Source organism: Girardinichthys multiradiatus, chromosome X (assembly GCF_021462225.1).
Source record: "Girardinichthys multiradiatus isolate DD_20200921_A chromosome X, DD_fGirMul_XY1, whole genome shotgun sequence".
Lineage (NCBI taxonomy): Eukaryota > Metazoa > Chordata > Actinopteri > Cyprinodontiformes > Goodeidae > Girardinichthys > Girardinichthys multiradiatus.
The window spans coordinates 38,128,136-38,148,765 of NC_061817.1; the positions used below are offsets into that span (position 1 = coordinate 38,128,136).

General features: G+C 41.0%; 2 protein-coding genes across 3 annotated transcripts; both read left to right on the forward strand.

The window, feature by feature from the left end:
* The first annotated feature begins 752 nt into the window (after nt 1-752).
* LOC124863564 (small integral membrane protein 36-like) lies at nt 753-1,406 on the forward strand. The gene has a single exon (XM_047357994.1). It carries the CDS (start codon nt 1,104-1,106, stop codon nt 1,404-1,406), a length of 303 nt encoding a protein of 100 aa, XP_047213950.1. The 5' UTR covers nt 753-1,103.
* LOC124863563 (monocyte to macrophage differentiation factor-like) lies at nt 1,355-16,811 on the forward strand. 2 transcript variants are annotated; one of them, XM_047357993.1, is made up of 7 exons: nt 1,355-1,537; nt 12,077-12,158; nt 12,248-12,408; nt 14,031-14,105; nt 14,195-14,296; nt 15,041-15,110; nt 15,446-16,811. In XM_047357993.1, the coding sequence occupies exons 1-7, from the start codon at nt 1,500-1,502 to the stop codon at nt 15,647-15,649; spliced, it is 732 nt and encodes a 243-aa protein (XP_047213949.1). In that variant the 5' UTR covers nt 1,355-1,499; the 3' UTR covers nt 15,650-16,811. The 2 variants fall into 2 exon arrangements, with proteins under 2 accessions (XP_047213949.1, XP_047213947.1); XM_047357991.1 differs by lacking the exon at nt 1,355-1,537 and adding an exon at nt 10,187-10,608.
* The last annotated feature ends 3,819 nt before the right edge of the window (nt 16,812-20,630 follow it).

Genomic DNA, 20,630 nt, shown 5'->3' on the forward strand with positions numbered 1-20,630 from the left:
CCTTCCTGAGTGTTGTTGCAGACTATCTCCATCCTTTTATGACCTCAGTGAACCCATCTTCCAATGCTTCTGCCAGCAGAATAACGGACCATGTTACAAAGCGCAGATCATCTCAAGGTGGTTTCTTAAATATGTCAATATGTTCGCTGTACCCCAGTGGACTCCAGAGTCACCAGATTTCAGTCCAACTGAGGATCTCATGGATGTGGACCTGACAGATCTGGGGGTGTCTGCGGGTACGGTGGAGCTTTGATCTTCTTCTAACAGCTTTGAAGGTTTGACCCTCAGCCTGTTTCCATGCTAAAGCCTGATTTGACAATAGAATCAACCTGCGGTTACTGATTTTTAAGCTCTATAGCCAGCAGTGAATGGCTGCAATTTGAGGGAAACACTTTGACTTTGGACTTTGTACAAACATTAATGAGGATTCTTTTTTTTTTTTTTTTAAGTCCTGGTTCTTTAGAAACTACTAACTGCTGCCCTCTACTGCCACCATGTAACCTCCTCTTTGGTTCCTGAGACAAAGGCTGCTGTAATCTGCTGGGATTACATCTTTCACAAAATAATCAGAGGGACACTTTTCATGAGGAAACTCATTTGTCCACCCTTCTCCGGAGCTGATTCTGTTCCTATGTAGAGAAACATTTTCTGAGTAGCTATTTAGTGGAGCTCTCCAGCCTCTGTTTAGCCAGATGGCTTCCTCTGTCAATCCCCACTCACAGTCAAGATTAAGATTACAGACACACACTGGTTTGTCCTCAAATTTGCCTGTTACTAAATGTTTGCTTGTCGGCAGATGATGACGATACAATGCAGGGACTGATGAGCTACAAGTGCAGCTTAAGTTATTAAACAGGAGCTGAAATTACAGGTTAGAGGAACGAGGCGGATTAAAGTATTTTTACCACAAAGCCACAGACAGAAGGCACTGATCTGAAACAGAGAGGTGGGAGACGGAGAGAAGGCAGAGAGGACGGAGGGAGGGTGAGAAGGAGAGTAGTGGAGACGACAGATTGAAGAAGATCCAGAAGCTGAGACCTTCTGCCTTTCCTTCTTTCTAGGTTCTCCAAGGCCTCTGGGCCACCCAGCATGAAGCAGGCACCATGGGCTTTCTGGAAAATTACCAGGAGATTGACCCCGTCACTTTGAACCTTTGCATCCTTATCGCCAGCTACGTTATCTTGCTCCTGGTTTTCCTGATATCCTGTATCATGTATGACTGCCGGGGCAAAGATCCCACCAAGGAGTACGCTCCGGACCCGCAGCCCATTCAGTCTCCCATCAAGCTGGTGGTGATGCAGAGCACCTCTACTCCGATGGGCCGGTGGGACACAGCTAACATGATCACCACCTACCACGAGCCATCACACTCGGACTTCAGGGAGAAGAAGAGCACGATGGTCTGAAGGACAGCCAGATAAACTCTGTATATACCTCACGTTTTTTATTTCTGTTCAAACATTTGTTTTTTACATTTATTATTATTTTGTGCCGGTAAAATGTTGGGATTCAATCTACAAGGGACCAGGATTGGAAGGTAAGGGATACGCGTTGACGTCGTTAAGTAGTACGATGTGTGTGTGTGTGTGTGTGTGGGTGCGTAAAATCCCTCTCTATCTCAAGGATCCCGACAGCCTGCTGGCTGCTCTGGAGAGGAAATGTCACAACTAATAAAGCACAAGGAATAAAGGGGGAAGGGTTTGAGATTAAGGTCAGTGTTGGAAAAACAGACATGGAAAACGTGGAGCTGGAAAACTAACAAAATGTTTTTCACCTTGATTCTATTGGACTTTGTACTTCTCACTCAACATGACGATAAACGTTGTAAATTCAAAAAAGAGCAGAGCTCTGGTGAAACCTGACCTCTATGCAGGAGATGGTGTCCAACATGCAGTCCTGATGTGACAAACATTAGAAGCTCCATCTGAATGGGTCAGAACTAGCAGTCATAAATGTTTTAGTCTAAAATAGCTTTATGCGTCCTCTCACAGATTTCTGCAGTTTTTCAAATGTTTCAGAACATGAAACACATTTTAATATCAGACAAATATAACCCGAGCAAAAACAAAGGGCAGTTTTTAAATTATGATTTTATTTATTTAGGGAATACAGCTATAAGACCCAACCGGACTCTGTGTGAAATGTAATTTCCCCCTAAATCTGACAAGTGGTTGTGCCATCTTCGGCGGTAACAGCTGCCTTCAACGTTTCCTCTTCTCCGCAGAATTGTTTAAATTCTGCCACAATGGAGGGTTTTAGAAGCACACGGTCTGGTTACAGCATCTCAATCCGATCTAAACCTGGACTTTAACTAGGCCACTAGAAAACTTTCATTTTGTTTCTGTATTGTTAGCTATACTGAGGTGGACTTGCTTCTGTGCTTCGGATCATTGTCCAGTTGTGCTTGATGTTAAGGTCATGAACTGATGGTCGCACATTTTCCTTCAGGTAGAGAGCAAAAATGGTTCCATCATTCATGATTCTGAAGAAGCACAGCAGACCCAGACATCATACTACCACCACCATGCTTGACTGCAGGTGTGATGTTATTTTTCTGAAAAGCTGTCTTAGTTTTACACCACATGTAACAGGATCCACAGCTTCCTGAAATGTCCCATTTTCTCTCTTCAGTCCACAGAATATTTTGATCTCGGGGATCATTAAGATGTTTATGGTGTGTCTGAGAAGGGCCTTTGTGTTCTTTTGGGTCAGCAGTGGTTCTGGCCTTGGAACTCTACCATTTAGGCCATTTTGCCTGTAGAGCTTTAGATGTTGTTCTGGGTTGTTTAGTGACCTCCTGGATGTGTCATCAAAATGCTCTTAAAGTAAAATTGGTAGGCCAGTCGCTCCTGAGAAGGTTCTCCACTGTTCCATATTTTCTCCATTTGTGAATGTTGGCTCTGACTGTGGTTCCCTGGAGTCCCAGAAACTTGGAAATGGTTTTGTAGCCTTTCCAAAAGAGATTCAAAATATCAATTTTGAATCTCTTTAAAATGTGACATGAGGTGTTTCTTCTTGAGATCTTTTAGTCTGCTTCATGTTGTCCGACCGATTCTGTTTAAGAGATTTCTTGACCACAGATCTGGCTATATTCAGATCTGGATGTGACAAAGTTAAACCAAAAATTGCGTTCAATTTCAGATAATTCATGATCTGATAAGGGGCAATTACTTTTTCACAGCACTGTATTTTAATTGCACTGTTGCCTTGCAGCAAGAAGGTCCTGGGTTCGATTCCCGGCCTGGGGTCTTTCTGCATGGAGTTTGCATGTTCTCCCCGTGCATGCGTGGGTTCTCACCGGGTACTCCGGCTTCCTCCCACAGTCCAAAGACATGCCTGTTAGGTTAATTGGTCACTCTAAATTGCCCTTAGGTGTATGAATGAGTGTGTGCGTGGTTGTTTGTGTGTTGCCCTGTGATGGACTGGCGACCTGTCCAGGATGTACCCCGCCTTTCGCCCATAGACTGCTGGAGATAGGCACCAGCTCCCCCGCGACCCACTATGGAATAAGCGGTAGAAAATGACTGACTGACTGTATTTTAATTGGAATGCCCCACATGAGACAAGTCTCATGTTTGAAGAGTTTTAACTTACAACACTCATATCTTCCAAGTGGAAGTGGCTTTAAAATCCTGTTCATTCATCTGAGGCTTCATCTGTGTTTAATGTGTAACCAGAGCTCAGCTAACAAACAGCCACAGTGGTGTTATGAGAGGACATGAGTGTTTATCCATGGTGGGATTTATAAACCAGCCTTTAATGCGACAACAGTCTCCTCCACAACTTTTTACCTTTGATTACATTGGCGTTTGTATTCCTGTTTAAAACTTTTCCATGCTATTTGTTTTGCTCATAATCCATGAGGTCTTAAAGCTGTAATCTGCATAGGTTAGGTGGATCATTGACAGGATAATCAGGTCACATCTCCTCTGACATAAATGTCTTGTTTGTTTTTTTTGACTGAGCTCCAACTAGGTGGGAAACGTCAACTTTAACACCAAAGAAAGGAAAAACTCATTATCCAACACTGGTGTACAGCAGAAATAACATATTAAAATCCTTGTAACATTTCACATTTCAAGCCCACTTTAGTCTATTTGGAGTTAGAAACAAAGTGTCCAGTTGGTCTTCTACAACAAGCCATCATGTGTATATTGAGAATCTGTAGTCGCGCTGACCACGCTGGCCTCATGCCTGAGCTAAGACCTGGTGGCGTTTCATGCTAGCATGACATAATCTTGTCTTTATATTGTTGGTTTTATTTGGTTTTTTTATTTAAACAAATCTCCCTCTATAGTTTACAGAAACATCCCACATTTTTAGCTATCAGGAAGCTTTTGTTGGGATATTTAACATCTCATCTTGGGAGAAATTGTGGATTTAATTTAAATTCAATTCAATTCAATTCAATTCAAAGATACTTTATTGATCCCTGAGGGGGATTCCAGTACAACCCATCCAAACATACATCATGACACAAGACAAGGGGGGACGGGTCACCGAGGCTTTGCTGCCCACTCACAGGTGCTGCCCTTATTAGATGAGAAAAGAGGCCACATTAGGTAAGTAGAGGGAAAAAATCATATTTCACACTTTATCCTTAGCAGGATAATTAGGATAATAGTTTGAGATTGTAAAAAACCTCAGCACAAAGAAGCAACAAGTTGACAAAACAACATCATGCCGGGAACGGTGAAGGTGGTGTGAGGGGTGCATATGTTTATCTTGAGCATGTGTGTGTGTGCAAGTGAGTGTGTGCAAGTGAGTCCATGAAGCATTGTCACCGAGGCCATTGTCCTTGATGGTTCGTTGGAATGTACATCAACCGCCACAAAGTTCTGAGCAGGTCCACAGATGTCCTCAGGGAAGGGAGGGAGCAGAGGGAGCAGAGCGTCATGGTTACATAACTTCCAGGAGAAGTTGAAGATAACCAGCCATCAAGGCCGTGCAGGGGAGCCAGATTCAGAAAAACAATAATTATTTGGGTTAGGCTGACTCTTAATTTTCCGTCAGCCTTGAGAGTCTCGCTGGTGCTTCTCAAAGGCAATTCCAAACAGCCAAATTCCTGGTCTTTCTGCCAGATCCAAGCGAACAACTTTCTCCAAGATTTATCCCATTTCACCCCTGAGTCCAGGAACCGCAACCTGCCTGCGATCCTGTATAAGGATCACATCCAGTCTGCGATTCAGCTCACGTAACATCTCAGTCTGAGTGTTGATCGCTCTGAAGATCCCATCATACATGCCAGGCAGCCTTACAATGACCAGAACAGATGCTGACATTCTCCCAATTTCCCGATATGCCAGGTAACCGCTGACTCCAAAAAGTAGAAATCCTGATATCAAACATCCAATTATATACATATCTTCCACATCCTCGACTGACATTATCGACAAACACACAATCCTCCACTTCTGCCAGGAGTCCATCGTGTATCCGGAGAAAAATGTCCCGTCCGGGCAAGTGGGCTCTCCCAACCCCTGTCTTCTCGTCGAGAAAATTTGATCAATTGCATTGAGAGACCAGCTGAACAAATCCATAATTTGGAAGAATTTGGAAGATATGCAAAAAGAGTGCTTTGCATCAACCTTGTGTGTGTTGGAACCCTTGCCTACCCAGAACCCTGAATTGCTCCCCACTCAACTGACCCAAACTCTCATCTCAGATGACAGGAATTCAGTTAGGATGTTCAAGAACCACCAAGGACTCACCAAGGCTGATGCCTTCAACGTGACTAATGACAAAGATCGTTTGTTTTATTTGTTTAATGGTATCGTCTGTTGCATCCTGGTGCATTCGGGAAGAAGTCATGCCAGATGATTGACTGGGACATGCTAGGATCATGAATATATGTTGGTGGGAAATGCCATGGAAATTAGTACCAGTCTAGCCACATTAAGCCAGGTCTTCATCAAGTACATTAATTAAGGTCTTTACTAAAGTTGTTTCCCAGTAAGGTTCTTATGTATATGTGAGAATGATCCTGTGCTGCCTTAGATTTCCATTCTCATCCCAACCTAGCCATTTTCTATCTGACCTCTGTTCGAATTTGTTTCTCCTGTCCTCCAACCTTCCCCTACATCAGCAAAATGCTCAGCGAGAGGAGTGGATTTATCTCTCCTGCAGCACAATGAGTACAACTACGATACAGTACTATCATCATTCTGAAAACAGTAAACTGATACTGAACAAGAATGAAGTACGCTGCCTTCTTCTCTGATTACCATCCTCTGGAACTGTCCCATAAAGGACCAGTTTAAGTTCTGGGAAATAAAAAAGCTATGATCTTAATAGAAATCTGTATTTAATAATTAGAAAAGGAAAGTTTATCAGTTTTAGAATTAGAGGTGAAGGAGATTTTGGTGCATTCTTCATCTACATGTGTTCTGCTTCTAACTGGAAAATAAAAATCAGATAAGTTCTGAAGTGAGATTAAATCAAGACACAGACTACTTATGACCCATTCCAGTTTTACTTATCAGTCCTGCAAAATACCGACAAAGCTGTGTAAAATAGCTGCAATCCATATCCACCTGCAGACCAACAGCACCTGTTCAGTTTAACATTAACTGGACACCACAAAGTGACCATGTTTTATTTAACAGACTCATAGATCAGAGCTTCCAGCTTGTGTTGCTAAAGCTGAGCAGAAATAGATCTAAGAAAGCCGCCTAGTGCTCAGTGTAATCCTGACACGTCTAGGAACGGTGCAAAATCATGGATCTCATTCATAAAATAGAACCTCTGTATTGTCAGTACAGCCTGGAAGGTTTGGTCAAGCGCTATATTCATTCATTTGTTTTTAAAATAATCTTTTTTACATAAACGTGGTTTCTCATGTCCAACCTTTTTAATTCACCTGAATAATTAACTCACCAATACTTTTAAAATAGGAGTAGAAAAATCTAGCTGCTGTTACCAGATTACTGGAACACAGGTACTTTAAATAGACTATAAAATAGGTTGTTTTTACAGATTCTGGCATTTAATGGGCACAAAGATTACCTGGGAACAGGAAGACAGCCATGATTCTCGGCCTAAAGCATCAGCGTTTAGACAATGAACCTGCAAAAATGAATTAAACAGGATGAAGCAGACCTGCTGGCCTGCATGGTTTAAATTGACAGATGAAGCTGAAGGAAAGCTGAGGGAACGAGAAGCAGGTCTGAATTAACGGCAGCCTGATCAAAGTAGAACAGTCTGGCACGATCTGCCTGTGCTAGGTTTTGGGTTTGAGTTCCTAGTCTGTTATCTCTTACGTTCTTCAGTTGCTGTTATTTTAGTTCATAGTTTAGATTCATTAATCCACCCTTGTGTTTAGATTACTTTCTTGGATTCGAGGATTAGATGAGTTAGCTTATATTTCTTTATAGGTCTGGTTCCTCTCTGTTTATGTTCTTTGGTTGGTTTCATTGTTGAATTATTCCTGTTCACTTAGATGTTTTGTTGTTCCCCCTGGTCTCCCTGCTCCTCTGTGTTAATTAGCACCCCTCCTCCAGGTGCTTGGCTTCTCCCTCACACCAGCTGTTCCTGATTATCTCCCTGTGTTCATTGGTTCATTCTCCACCCTTCCTCAGCATGTATACTCTCTGGTTTTCTTTGGCGCGACTGGATTCTCCTGCTTGCTACCTGTTGTCATGCCTAATTGTTCCATGCCTGCTTCTGCCCTGATCCGTACGAGCCTTGTTGATCTGCCTGCGACCCAAGACCTGGAAATATTGTAAGCTCCTGCTTTCTAAATATTAAAATAACTCTTTACTCACCATGCCGCTTCCTCGCTCTGCTCTGCACCTTGGTCCCGCAAAAATCCAGCAAATCCTGACAGCCTGACCTTTACCCTGTAATACAACTAATTATGAAGTTCATATCAAAGATAAAATGACAGCAAATTCCCATGTTTCCAACTTTCAAGTTCTCACCTCACCAGGTAACTTACATTGGATGCAGGAGAATAAAGAACATATCAGGAGCAGGTTGGTCTTTGTAGTCCGGGTCACACTTATCAGTGCTTTCAGAGTAAAATAATAATAATAGTTATAAAAACAAGGTGAAGAATCTAAAACTACAGTTAGATTGTTGCATTACTATGATAAGACGTCTTATAAAAATATTAGAAATCTGAACACGAGAACAAGGAATAAACCAAGATTCACTTTATTTTCCCCTCAGGGGCAATTCGTTTTGCAGCCAGTAAAGAACAAATGCAAATAAAAAGTTGAAGGAACATGAACATGGAACATGCACTGGCAAACCTAAACCAAATATCTTCAGTCATGTAGTATTTTATCATCGATCTGCTAAAAAAAACGTGCTTTCTGCTCAGGTACAAACTCAGAGAAGAAAAATGCAGAGAAGCAACTAGAAGGAACGTTGTGATCTGATGGTACACATGCAGACCAGCAGTGTAAATGATTGGACATGTAACGAGCTGGCATGTCCACGTTGGGCACCAGAGAACAACAGAGTAACAGGCAGTTGCTGGAGCATCTGACAGTGAAGGTCCCGTTTTCTCCTCTGGTGATCCCTCCCTCTGCTGCCTGTTCCAGACCTGATGGCTCTTTGCAAATAAAGTCATTAACACACCTACTCAAATCAGTTACATTCAGTACGGGGAGTCATGGTGCCATGGTGCTGCTCTTCAGCGTATGTGTGACAATAGAGGTGTGAGCGAAACTAAGCAGGGGGTGGATAAACTGGCAACAAAACAAGAAGACATTGTCCCCAGAATGATGTCTGTTTTGAAAATTAGATTTTAAAAACTATTTTTTTTTGTCTGATTCAATACTCTGCTCTAATTAGTACAGCAACTGTTATGTGCATAATAAATACTGAAATTACTGAGAAATTCAGCTACTGCTTGGAAGTCTTCCTCAAGGCAGAAACTTACTGAGGTTTATTTCTGAAGTTGAGTACAGAGCTAAGTTTATTAATCCCTCTGTGTTCTTACGTAAACACTCCCTTGTAGCTAAAAGGCCCTAAACAAGTCACAGTGGTATTATGTAACCGGGCTTTAACAGCTTGACATGGCAGTGTGGACAGTTCACTGTCTGGCTCCATGCCACAACGCAGCTTTCCCCTCAGATCCCAAAGTGTTGTTGTATTGGAGACGTTTTTCCACGGAGCAACGAGGAAACATAGCGTGGTCTGGTCTGGTGTGTCTCTGTCTTCTGCTGAATCTGTTGCTTTATCGTTTGAAAGAAAGATACAGAAACATCTTAGTGTGACGGTCAGAAAAATACACATCTAAGAAATAATTAATAATGAATATTAATATTGAATTATTTTTTAAGTATTTTCAGGATGCAGTATTTGCCAAATCAAATTTGACATTAAGTAATTCCTGAAAATCAAACAATTTATCCAAAAATATCAAACAAACACACACATTAGATGTGTCTTCTGACTGGAAATGATTCGGAGCGGCTCAGCCTGAGTCCCAAATCTGACAGAGAATCTGTCTAGAGAGCTACTGATTAAGGTGATGGTAAGGAGGCCTTCTGAAGATTTTCGCATCGATTATTGAGAGGAGTATAAATAATTAACCCATTTTCCCAATAAAATGTCAGTGTTTTTTTAAACTGATGCTCTTTTTACATTTTTATATTATCATTTGAGAGATGCGTGCCTCGAGCACAAACCTTCTGGCCAGGGGTCTGGATAATTCTGGGCTTGATGTAGAAGGCGACTGGACTTCTCTTGTTACTTCAAGACGTTTCACCTCTCATCCAAAAAAGGATTCTTCAGGTTTGGACATGGGTTATGAATAGGCCAGCTGATTGGTTTGTAGCTGAATTGCTGTGCAGGTTAACTAATCAGATGTTGGGATATGATGACCCATAATAAAACTTAAAATACTAAAATAACTAGAAAGGATTTTAGCATTTAACCTTTAATTATTTATTTAAATTGTGTATTTGGTAAATGAGTGACACAATTAATTGAGATATTTATCCTTTTTTATGTATTTATAATAGTTTTCAATTATTGTATCACATGGAAATAATATTTTCACTAATTAATTGTTTGCTTAGTCCAGAATAATACCTGTGGTTGCTTTCATTTGGGCCAGGATCATTTGATCAACGTCTGACGATAACTATCAGGAAGCCGCCTACCTCAGATCTGATTGGTCCATATGCCGACAGCCTCTCCCTGATTGGCTCAGGCCATTGCCAGTCATCTAACTCAGCGCCGGTAAAGCGCAGAGGGGTTGGGATGTATTTACCGGCGGGGCTGCTTGCCTTCAGGGCGCTTTGGGTTTCCGCCTGTCAGCCGCTGGTGCTTACGGATATTTCCAGATGAGGCGTTGATTCGGTGTTGATTCGGAGTTGGTTCGGTGTTGATTCGGTGTTTCCAGCAGAATGACGTCGAGAAAAAGACTAAAATGGAGCTTCAGCTGGGGGCGGTGCCTTGTAGCCGCGGTTAGCTTGTAGCTAGCTGGATGTTAGGCCTTTCGTTTCCTGCTGCTCCTCATGCAGGTTTATTGTTTTATTCCTCCTTAAATAAAGCAGGTCTTTGATGGTTTTATTTGCTGGGAGAAATAATGTTTTACTTCCCTCCGTGGACTGCAAAAGGAGCCGATATGAAAGGTCTTAACAGTTTTCCAAAGTAAGTAATGGGAGTTTTGGCTCTTTTAGAATAAAAATGAGATGTTTTCATGTAAATAAAATGTCACAACACTTTCTAAAATACACAGTAATGTTGGATTAGAAGCTGACTAATCAATAATAAATCTTATTGTTTTAATTAGTTGCTGGATGCCTGTTGATCTATGAAAATAAGTTTCACCCTGATGCTCTGATATAAGGGAAGGAATCACTTCCTGCCTCTTTGTTTTACATATGAATGAATCCTTGTTTATATTAAATAAGTTTGAGTTTTTGGTACTATTATTAGGACACGTCATAAAACGTCTAGTGTCAAAAGGGTTTTGCAATCAAGTAAATAACATTTCTTGGTGTTATTATTATCATGTAAAAGAAGAAAATGTCCCATATTTTATAATAGAAACATGTGTTTAAGCACTAAATCAGGCTGAAAGCATAAGCTGTGTTAAATAGTATGCGTTATTGCATTATTATACACCTGCTCAGATGGTGACTACACTATAATAGACTCCAGGTTCTCTATCTGTGCTGGAAAGTACCCCTGGTGATGCAGGCTCAGAAGAAATGATCAACTATTTATAAGGCAAAAAAAATCACAATCATAAACTGTAAATGAAATGTTTAGATTCAAATGGGCAAAAAAGAAAAAGATGAATTGATTAGTGCCTTATTATTTTGTGAACCCTCATATGACTGAAGAAGGGAGGCTGATGGATGGGTTGTTCTTACCTCTGAGCCAGAACTGGGAATGATGGTGTTGCTAATTAGATTGCTCGTTAACCAGGCTAACAACTACTAGCAGCAGGCAATGGACTCGTATTTATCTGTTCATTATGCCTCTAAACAAGGTCGCTAACAAACGTTGTCTCCTGCTATGAATAGAAGGTGACAGCAGCAATCGTTTTTAAATATATGGCTGCCATGTTGGATTTTGAGGTCTGGGTTGGTGAGAAATGACTTGCTTCAGAGGGTCTCCCTGTTTGTGTTTCCAACTTGGAAAATCAGACATTTGAGTAAAAATGGAGCACAAAATAAACCAAGCATGCAGCTCATGTGAATAAGAACATTTCCTTTGGTTTGTTTTTTCTTCAATCATCTAGAGTAACAGGATGCTTCAGGAATATGAAGATATGGGACACGGCATTGTGGTTTCACATAGATGTGCAGATTTCTTGTTTGCATTCAGACACTAACTACGTCGTCAACAACAAAAATCACATTTTCATTTTCATCTAAACAGTTTACTTTCCTGCAAAAATCCCAAACAATTATTCTTTTATCCTAGTTCATTTTTAACAGCCAAATTTAGCATTTATTTCAAACCACAATATATAAAAACCTTTACATAGACTTCAGCCCATTTCAAAGCAACCTGGTTCACATTCTGACCCAGACAGAGGTTCTGTTCGTTTTCTGTAGTGAAAAGGGCAGAGTGTGAAAGATCTGTGATGGTTTATTTTTGGTTTTAGATTCATGAACAGACGGGCTTCTGCTAACTGCCGCTACCAGCCCACCGTCTACGAACATGCTGCAAACTGCTACACTCATGCCGTGAGTCGCTTAAAATCCCACTGAAAGCCGCCGATCTGCTCCGATGTGGAAAAGTTTGATAATTGTGGGTTTTTTTCTCGTCTCCGTAGCTCCTCATCGTCCCGGCCTTCGTGGGCATGACGTTCCTGCACTGCTTGTCCAACAACAACTGGGAGAGGGTCACGGCCTGGGTGTATGGACTGGGTCTGTGCGCCCTCTTTGTGGTCTCCACTGTGTTTCATATCATCACCTGGAAAAAGAGCCACATGAGGTGAGAAAGAGAAGCATTCATTAGCATCTCCTCCTCACAACCAAGCCTTCATTTAGATGTTTGTTCCAACTAGTGTTGATTTCTTTCACCTGTATATCCTACAGATTCATTTCAGTCAGTGACACGAAATCCTGACGATTCTGGATCCCAGTTGATGAAAACCCAAAATTCTGGTTCTTAGAAAATTACAAACAATATTATAATATTACATCAGACCAATGAAAATCTTTTTTTACAGAAATGTGGACCAACTGAACAGTGTCTCCATGTTCTGTGCAGAACCTGTACTTAGTTCTTGGTCTGGGCTCCTTTTGCATGATTTACTGCATCAGTGCAGCATGGCATGGAGGCTGATCTGCCTGTGGTTCTGCTGAGGTGTACAGGAAGCCCAGCTTGCTTTGATGGCAACCTGGGCTTTCAGCTCATCTGCTTTGTTCATTCTGGTGTCTCTCATCTTCCTCTTGACAATAGAATTTCTATGGGGTTCTGTTCAGGCCAGTTTGCTGGTGGTACCAAGGAGATTTAAGCAGGCAATGCTACCTCCGATGTGGGCCGGTACCAAGTCCTGCTGAAGAATGAAATTAGCATCACCATAAAACTTGGCTGAAGAAGGAAGCATGAAGCATCTAAACTGTCCTGGTAGATCGCTCCTCTGACTTTGGTCCTGATAAAACCCAGTGGGCTGGACCAGTAATGTGGATTCTGGACCTCTCCACTCTTCCTCCAGACTGAAACCTTGATTTCCAAATAAAATGCAAACTTTACTTTCATCTGAGAAGAGGACTTTGGACCACTAAGCAACAGTCCAGTTCTGTTTCTCCTCCGCCCAGGCCCGGTGGTTCTGATGTTGTCTCTGGTTCAGGAGTGGTTTGACAGGAGGAATGTGACATTTGCAGACTATGTCTGAGTGTGGTGGATCTTGAAGTTCTGACTCCAGCTGCAGTCCACGCCTGGTGAATCGCCGCCTAACTCTTTTATGGGCTTTGCTTCATAAAAGCACGCTTTCTCCAACCACTCTTTTTCCTTCCACTCAACTTTCCATAACATACCCATAGCATCACATTTCTGTCTAAAACTCTTTTGTGTTTTGGTCTGATGTAATATTCTAGTCTTCTGAGAAACTAAATTTTAGGGTTTTTACAAACTGTAAACCAGAATCATCAAAATGGCTAAAAACAGATTCTTCACCAATATCATTCTGTGTGTAAAGAATCTAAATTACACACGTTATTAGGTTATAAAGGCAAATCTGTATTAAGGGATTTATTAATTTTATCTTGTCTTCAAAAAATAAAAGAATTCATTTTGGTTTTTTTATTTTAAATCTGACATTTTCCTTAAGATACAAATCAGAATTAATTATTATAAAGTACATTAAAGGTGTAATGACACATTTAGAGGGAAATCTGGGTTATCAATGCTGAATAATTCAGTCCACATCGACCATAAATCATTCTAAAATAAAGGTTTTCTAGATCCCAGGCTGCGTGTTTCTGTTGCTACTGTTATATAACAGGTTTACATTCATGTCGAGCAGCAGCCCTAATCTGGAAGATAGAGGAGACAGAGGAGCATGTCAGTGAGGTCCAATTAACCAGTTTACCCGTCCTTATCTGTTGCAGGTCAGTGGAGCAATGCTTCCACATGTGTGACAGAGTGGTCATCTATTTCTTCATCGCTGCCTCTTACACACCTTGGTGAGTGTCAAGCTGAGAGCGGTGCACCCTCATGGAGTTCAAAACCAAACCTTATGTTGGGTGAATTATGTGTTCTTGTCTTCGCTCAGGCTGAACCTGCGAGAACTTGGCCCTTTAGCAGCACACATGCGCTGGTTTGTGTGGCTCATGGCTGCAGCTGGAACCATTTATGTCTTCAACTATCATGAGAAGTGAGTTTATGTCCAGATTATAGCAGTTAGTGGCTGTGGATGTGAAAGCAAACAAATTCTAGTTATTTTTATTGATGGACAAAACAACACTTTCTACAGGAGCTGAAGGCAGGCTCATGAAGACCCTCAACCAATCAAAATATGACAAAAAACACATATTATTCCAGCCTTTAATCTGTATAAAGCTTCAAAAATAATAAACTAGTCAGGCTAGCAGCTTGTTGTCCCTGATCTTCCTGCTTTGTTTTAATTATGTTAAGGTCAAAAGGTCAATGCACCCCAGAGAGCTGCATTCACTGTCGCTGCTCCTCATTTCTAAACAGTTTCACACCAGCTGGTGTTTATTAAACGGTTTGCAGCCCTGATGATGAACACCAATCAGACGTCAGAACGCAGGTCCGGCTGGTAACGAGTTCACAAACACTGTTGTAAAGTTCTGTGCTTATAAATCAGACATATGATGTTTTTACTTTAATTACTTTGACAATAAATGCACAGCTGTATTTTCTTTCATCGATGGGATTTATCAGATCGGTTTATGACAAACTCACTGCAGCTCATTGACTAGAAGATGATGCGACTTCAGGCTCGCCCTGCTGAAAACTAAACCTGTTCTCTGCTGCTTTTTTAACCAGTTAAAAACTGGCTGCAGCTCCAGTTTAGCTTTAGTCTCCTCACTTTCCTGAAGATTTCACTTTCCAGAATTTCCACCAGTCCTCATTTAGGGCATGTTTGTCTTCCCAGGTATAAACTGGTGGAGCTGGCCTTCTATCTGACTATGGGATTTTTTCCTGCTTCAGTCATGACCTCAATGGTAAGAAGATCCAACCACTTTGTTCTGATGTCCTAAGATCTCTTTCAGCTTGAGTTCATCAGAAATGGCTTTAATAACAAATTACAGATTATGATCATTTTCTCATATTTGTCTTATATTTAACACCAGAATATAATGTTGGTGGAAAAAACGTTTTGAAGCATTCTGAAGAAAGCTCTCTACCGCCATCTTGTGGTCGTTAAGAGTATATCCCCTTTGATTTTCGGTGTGCTTCAGCATCTAGAATGTCTTAGAAGATTATTCACTGATGTCATTTTAAAGTGTTGATGAACTTCTGGCAGTATTTTGTAGTAAAGTGTGTTTTGTGTTTATAGAGCAACACGGACGGTCTGCACGAGCTGGCGTGTGGAGGACTCATCTACTGCCTCGGCGTGTTCTTCTTCAAGAGTGACGGCGTCATCCCGTTCGCCCACGCCATCTGGCACGTGTTCGTGGCGCTGGCTGCGGCCGTGCACTACTACGCCATCTGGAAGTACCTGTACTACGCTGCCAGTTCGGAGTCCCTCCTCCAGTCCTGACCTACTTTCAACCTGAGCACAGGCAGCCAAGCCCCCCACTGCCCACTTAAGCTGCAACAGTAGAAGTTTACGAAAACGACGACCATAACTTGTTTACTGTTTTCTTCCAGGAGGAGAGCAGGGTCATCAGTGTCCTCTGATGAATAATAAGTGTTTGTAGGAGAAGAAACACTCAAAGCTGAGTATTTGTGACATTTGATAGCATCTTTTTTAAGCACTTGAATCGAGTCACATTCCTCTTGAAGCCTCGATGCATTTCAGCAGGAGAAAGTAAGGTGCTAAACATCTGCTTTAATCAGCAGCTCTTATTGTTCCCATTAGAAGAAACCAAAGTTCGAAATAAAGGTAGCAGCACAAAAACTTTGCCAAAGTAAGGTTTAAATATCACATCTGAATTAAAAATGTCAACAAATTGATTAACAAAGAAGTAAGGTAGTTGTTTTCTTTTCTCTGAACCAGAAATGTAGCGATGAAATGTGAAGAGGTGTAAGTCAGCTGTGTGCTGGCAGGTTAGCTAAAAGCTCCTCATGCTTTCTTTTTCAAACAGTTCAACGTGCACTATCTTTGTTCAATGCACGCTCACTCGTAACCTTTTCTAGAGAGGCCTGAGTTCTCCTGTAAGTTCTTGGCTCCCTCTGGTGGTAGGTGATGTGCAGGAGCTTTCCTCAGTATTTTAAGGTTTCAGGAGAAACTGGTAGATGTTAATGAGCCAAATGAGGAGACTCCCAATTAAAAGCAGTGTTTTTTTTATAAAGTGTGTCTTTCTGTGAGTGTGTGTGTGCTGTAACATTTCCTGTCATGTTTTTAATTTTTGCACATCTATGGTGAACAGTGTTTCATATCATGAGGATATTCTGATCAGAGTTTGTTTTTGTACCTTTGCTTCCTGTCCATGTTTTCCTCCTACTGATGTCTGAAACCGAATCACTGCACAGAGTGTAATAATCATGACTAAATCCTCTTAACTAGGCTGTTTTGTATTTTCTATCTTGTGCTTTTCTGTTGTTGATTACATGGTCCTGGCCTCTTGCAGAGATTACTTGCTTTATTGGTGTTTGTTTTACTAGCTGGTAATGGTGCTGCATAAAATATGAACGCTCCTCCACTGTACTGAAAATCACTTTGGTAATGTGACAATAAAGGCAACAATGTCTGCAGCTCAGTATGTTGACTTTATTTACTGAAACTTAGTCTGCATTGCTTTCACTAAACAAAAATATAAGGATCTGTGATGAAGTCAAAAGTCATTCATTAATTTGTAATTAAAATATCAATCTAGAAAAAATATTCTGTACTTTTAAATGAAGCTTTGTAACCTAGTGCAATTAAAATCCCTGAAAAGTTTTTGTACCTATAGAGATTTATATTTGTGATGCAGTGTTTGAAAATTTGTCTCAAATTCTGACCCTTCTTAAGTCATCACTGCCTGACATTATTTTCAGTTTCATATAAAACTTCACTATTTTAAATAGATTGTTCATTTAAATATAGCAAATACATTAAAAGGTCTGTATTTAATATGCAAATTAGCAGTTAGGCAACATTTGATACAACTCTCACCACTAGATGTCAGCAAAGTGCTTCCAACATGATCTTTGGTATGTGTGGAATATGCATCAATAGGCGTTACCTGTACTACATTAATGTAGCTATAAAATGTTACACTGAGAAAAGTGTTTATCACTCCATTCAATCTTTATACGCCCATCTGCAGTCAGTTTTCCCAAAGCATCATGTCAGGCAAAATGAAAGTTCAAACCTTCAAATTAGTGCTACATGTGTTGGTTGGAAGGGAACTCCTATCCAATCTGGCTGTGGCTGCAGTGAAATGCTCTCCTTCATTTGGCACGTCTACAGACAAAACATGTGGTAGCTGAAGCTAATTATTGAGTCTAAGTATGCAGGAGGATCATTTAGAGATACTGTAGGTTCTCAGGGCTTCCCTAAAAGGAAACTGGACTTCTCTTGTTTCTCCAAGATGTTTCACCTCCCACCAAAATGCTTCATCATGTCTGCACATGGTTGGAAGTAACAGGCTTATAAATTGTAGTTATAGTCATGGCTCAACCCTCTATTCAGTTTAGTGTTTGGGTCATCACTTAAAACCAAAACATGTGACCAAAGGATACCAACATGTGAGTTGTTTCGGTCACACGTGTGAGTGGTTGTAAAAGCAGCAGGAGATGAGTCAATGTTCCTGTTTAGATATTTAAAAGATGGAACCTCAAACCATTGTTTGTTTCACTCTGTTGAGAAGCACCTGTCCAGAACATGCATATTCTCTGTGGCTCTGGACTGCATATACCACATCGCTGAACTTTGTGTGAACTAGTCAAATAATAGGGGACAAAGTCCAGTTTGTTTAATCTAAAGATCATTTGGAGAAAATGGTTGCTTTAACGTGACAGGCTGACATCAGAGGACACAAATAAAAATCAGCCTTTGGCTCACAAACAGCTGCTGTTTCCTTGATGGTCTGGCTGCTGACTTCCTGCTAGAGGTATTTCAAGTAGCTGTGACATGAACAGTGTTTTGTCCTTCTCCGTCAGGTTTGTGTTGTTCTTTCTCTTAAATGTAAAGATATCAGTTGTTTCCTAATCCAAGCACAAAAAGTGATTCCTACAGAAACTATTTGTCGAAACCCGTCTCTTCACCTGTTTAATAACACAGAGATCATCCACATTTACTGCATAGAGGATCTTTAAAACAAAGTGCTCCCTCTGTCCTTTTTCTGAGTTGTCAGTGAGTGTCTACACATTCAATTGAGATATTCAAGTTCAAAAAGTATTTTAATTAAGAAAACAGCTCATGTCAGAATCAGAATCAGAATCAGAATCAGAAAAGCTTTATTGCCAAGTACGTTTTTGGACATACAAGGAATTTGTTTTGGCGTAGTCGGTGCAATACAATACAAATGAAACAGTATAAACATATCTGCAATATAATATAAATATAAGTGCACAGTTTTAAGTGAGTGAGAGTAAATATAGAGCAGTATAAGATGCAAGAGCAACACAACAGTGCAGGTGATCAGTGTGCAAGTAAAGCAGGAGTCCAAGCTGAGCGTTAATGTAACACATAAAGTTACAGGTTACAAGTGAAAGGGAGAGTGTCAAGGTGGTTTCCAGGCTTTGTTAACCAGGCTGGTGGCAGATGGGAAAAAACTGTTCTTGTGGCGTGAGGTTTTGGTCCGGATGGACCGCAGCCTCCTGCCAGAGGGGAGAGTCTCAAAGAGTCTGTGACCGGGGTGGGAGGGATCAGCCAGAATCTTCCCTGCCCGCTTCAGGGTCCTGGAGGTGTAAAGTTCCTGGAGCGACAGTAGACTGCAGCCAATCACCTTCTCAGCAGACCGAATGACACGCTGCAGCCTGCCCTTATCCTTGGCTGTAGCAGCGGCGTACCAGATGGTGATGGAGGAGGTGAGGATGGACTCAATGATGGCTGTGTAGAAGTGCACCATCATAGTCTTTGGCAGGTTGAATTTCTTCAGCTGCCGCAGGAAGAACATCCTCTGCTGGGCTTTCTTGATGAGGGAGCTGATGTTTGGCTCCCACTTGAGATCCTGGGAGATGATGGTTCCCAGGAAGCGGAAAGATTCCACAGTGTCAATTGTGGAGTCACAGAGGGTGATGGGGGCAGGTGGGGCTGGGTTCTGCCTGAAGTCCACAACCATCTCCACTGTCTTTAGAGCGTTGAGCTCAAGGCTGTTCTGGCTGCACCAGTCCAACAGATGGTCCACCTCCCATCTGTATGCGGACTCGTCACCATCAGAGATGAGTCCGATCAGGGTGGTGTCGTCCGCAAACTTCAGAAGCTTGACAGACTGGTGACTGGAGGTGCAGCTGTTGGTGTACAGGGAGAAGAGCAGAGGAGAGAGAACACAGCCTTGGGGGGAACCGGTGCTGATGGTCAGGGAGTCAGAGACGTGCTTCCCCAGCCTCACGCGCTGCTTCCTGTCAGACAAGAAGTCAGTGATCCACCTACAGGTGGAGTCGGGCACACTCAGCTGGGAGAGCTTCTCCTGTAGCAGAACTGGGACGATGGTGTTGAAGGCAGAGCTGAAATCCACAAACAGGATCCTGGCATAGGTTCCTGTGGAGTCCAGGTGCCGGAGCATAGTCCATCAGACACCGTGGATCCAGATGACTGATCATAATCCATATATGGTACTCTCTTCCTCTTTATACTTATTCTTTAATTTATGGCTACAACGTATTTTTTTATCAGCGGCAAGGTTATTTTAAAGTTTCTTGACGGTTTATTTATTTTTCACACCCAATATTTGCCTTTTTAGCCTCTTTAAACTCATTGGACCGTGACCGAACAAACTGGCCAATCAGAACAAAACTTGTTCTGTTGGATTCAAAGTCTAAAAGAAAAACTGGTTCCACCACCCAGTCTGCATTAACATATGGGGCCCATGTGGGTATAAAATTGTCTGAAAATGGGTCCTAGATAGAAGTTTTTGGTTTGGTTATTTTAACATTTAACAGTTAAATGTTAAAATAAATGTTTTTTTACGGTTTAATCCATAAAAGAAGCCTTTTTACTGGCTACTCTAACTGCTATCTCTTCTCTGATTGGTCAGTTTGTAATTTAAGGCAGCAGTAGAGGGCAGATGAATCTTTCACATAGATTTATGCTTTGGATTCATATATTTACAAGCTGGACCAGCGCCCATATTCAAAGACATCCCGAGAGTCTCTCAGAAAGCTCTCAACTTATATATACAGATATATATATATACATACATATATATACATATATATATATACATATATATATATACATACATATATATACATATATATATACATATATATATACATATATATATATACATACATATATATACATATATATATACATATATATATACATATATATACATACATATATATACATACATATATATATATACATATATATATATACATACATATATATACATATATATATATACATATATATATATACATAC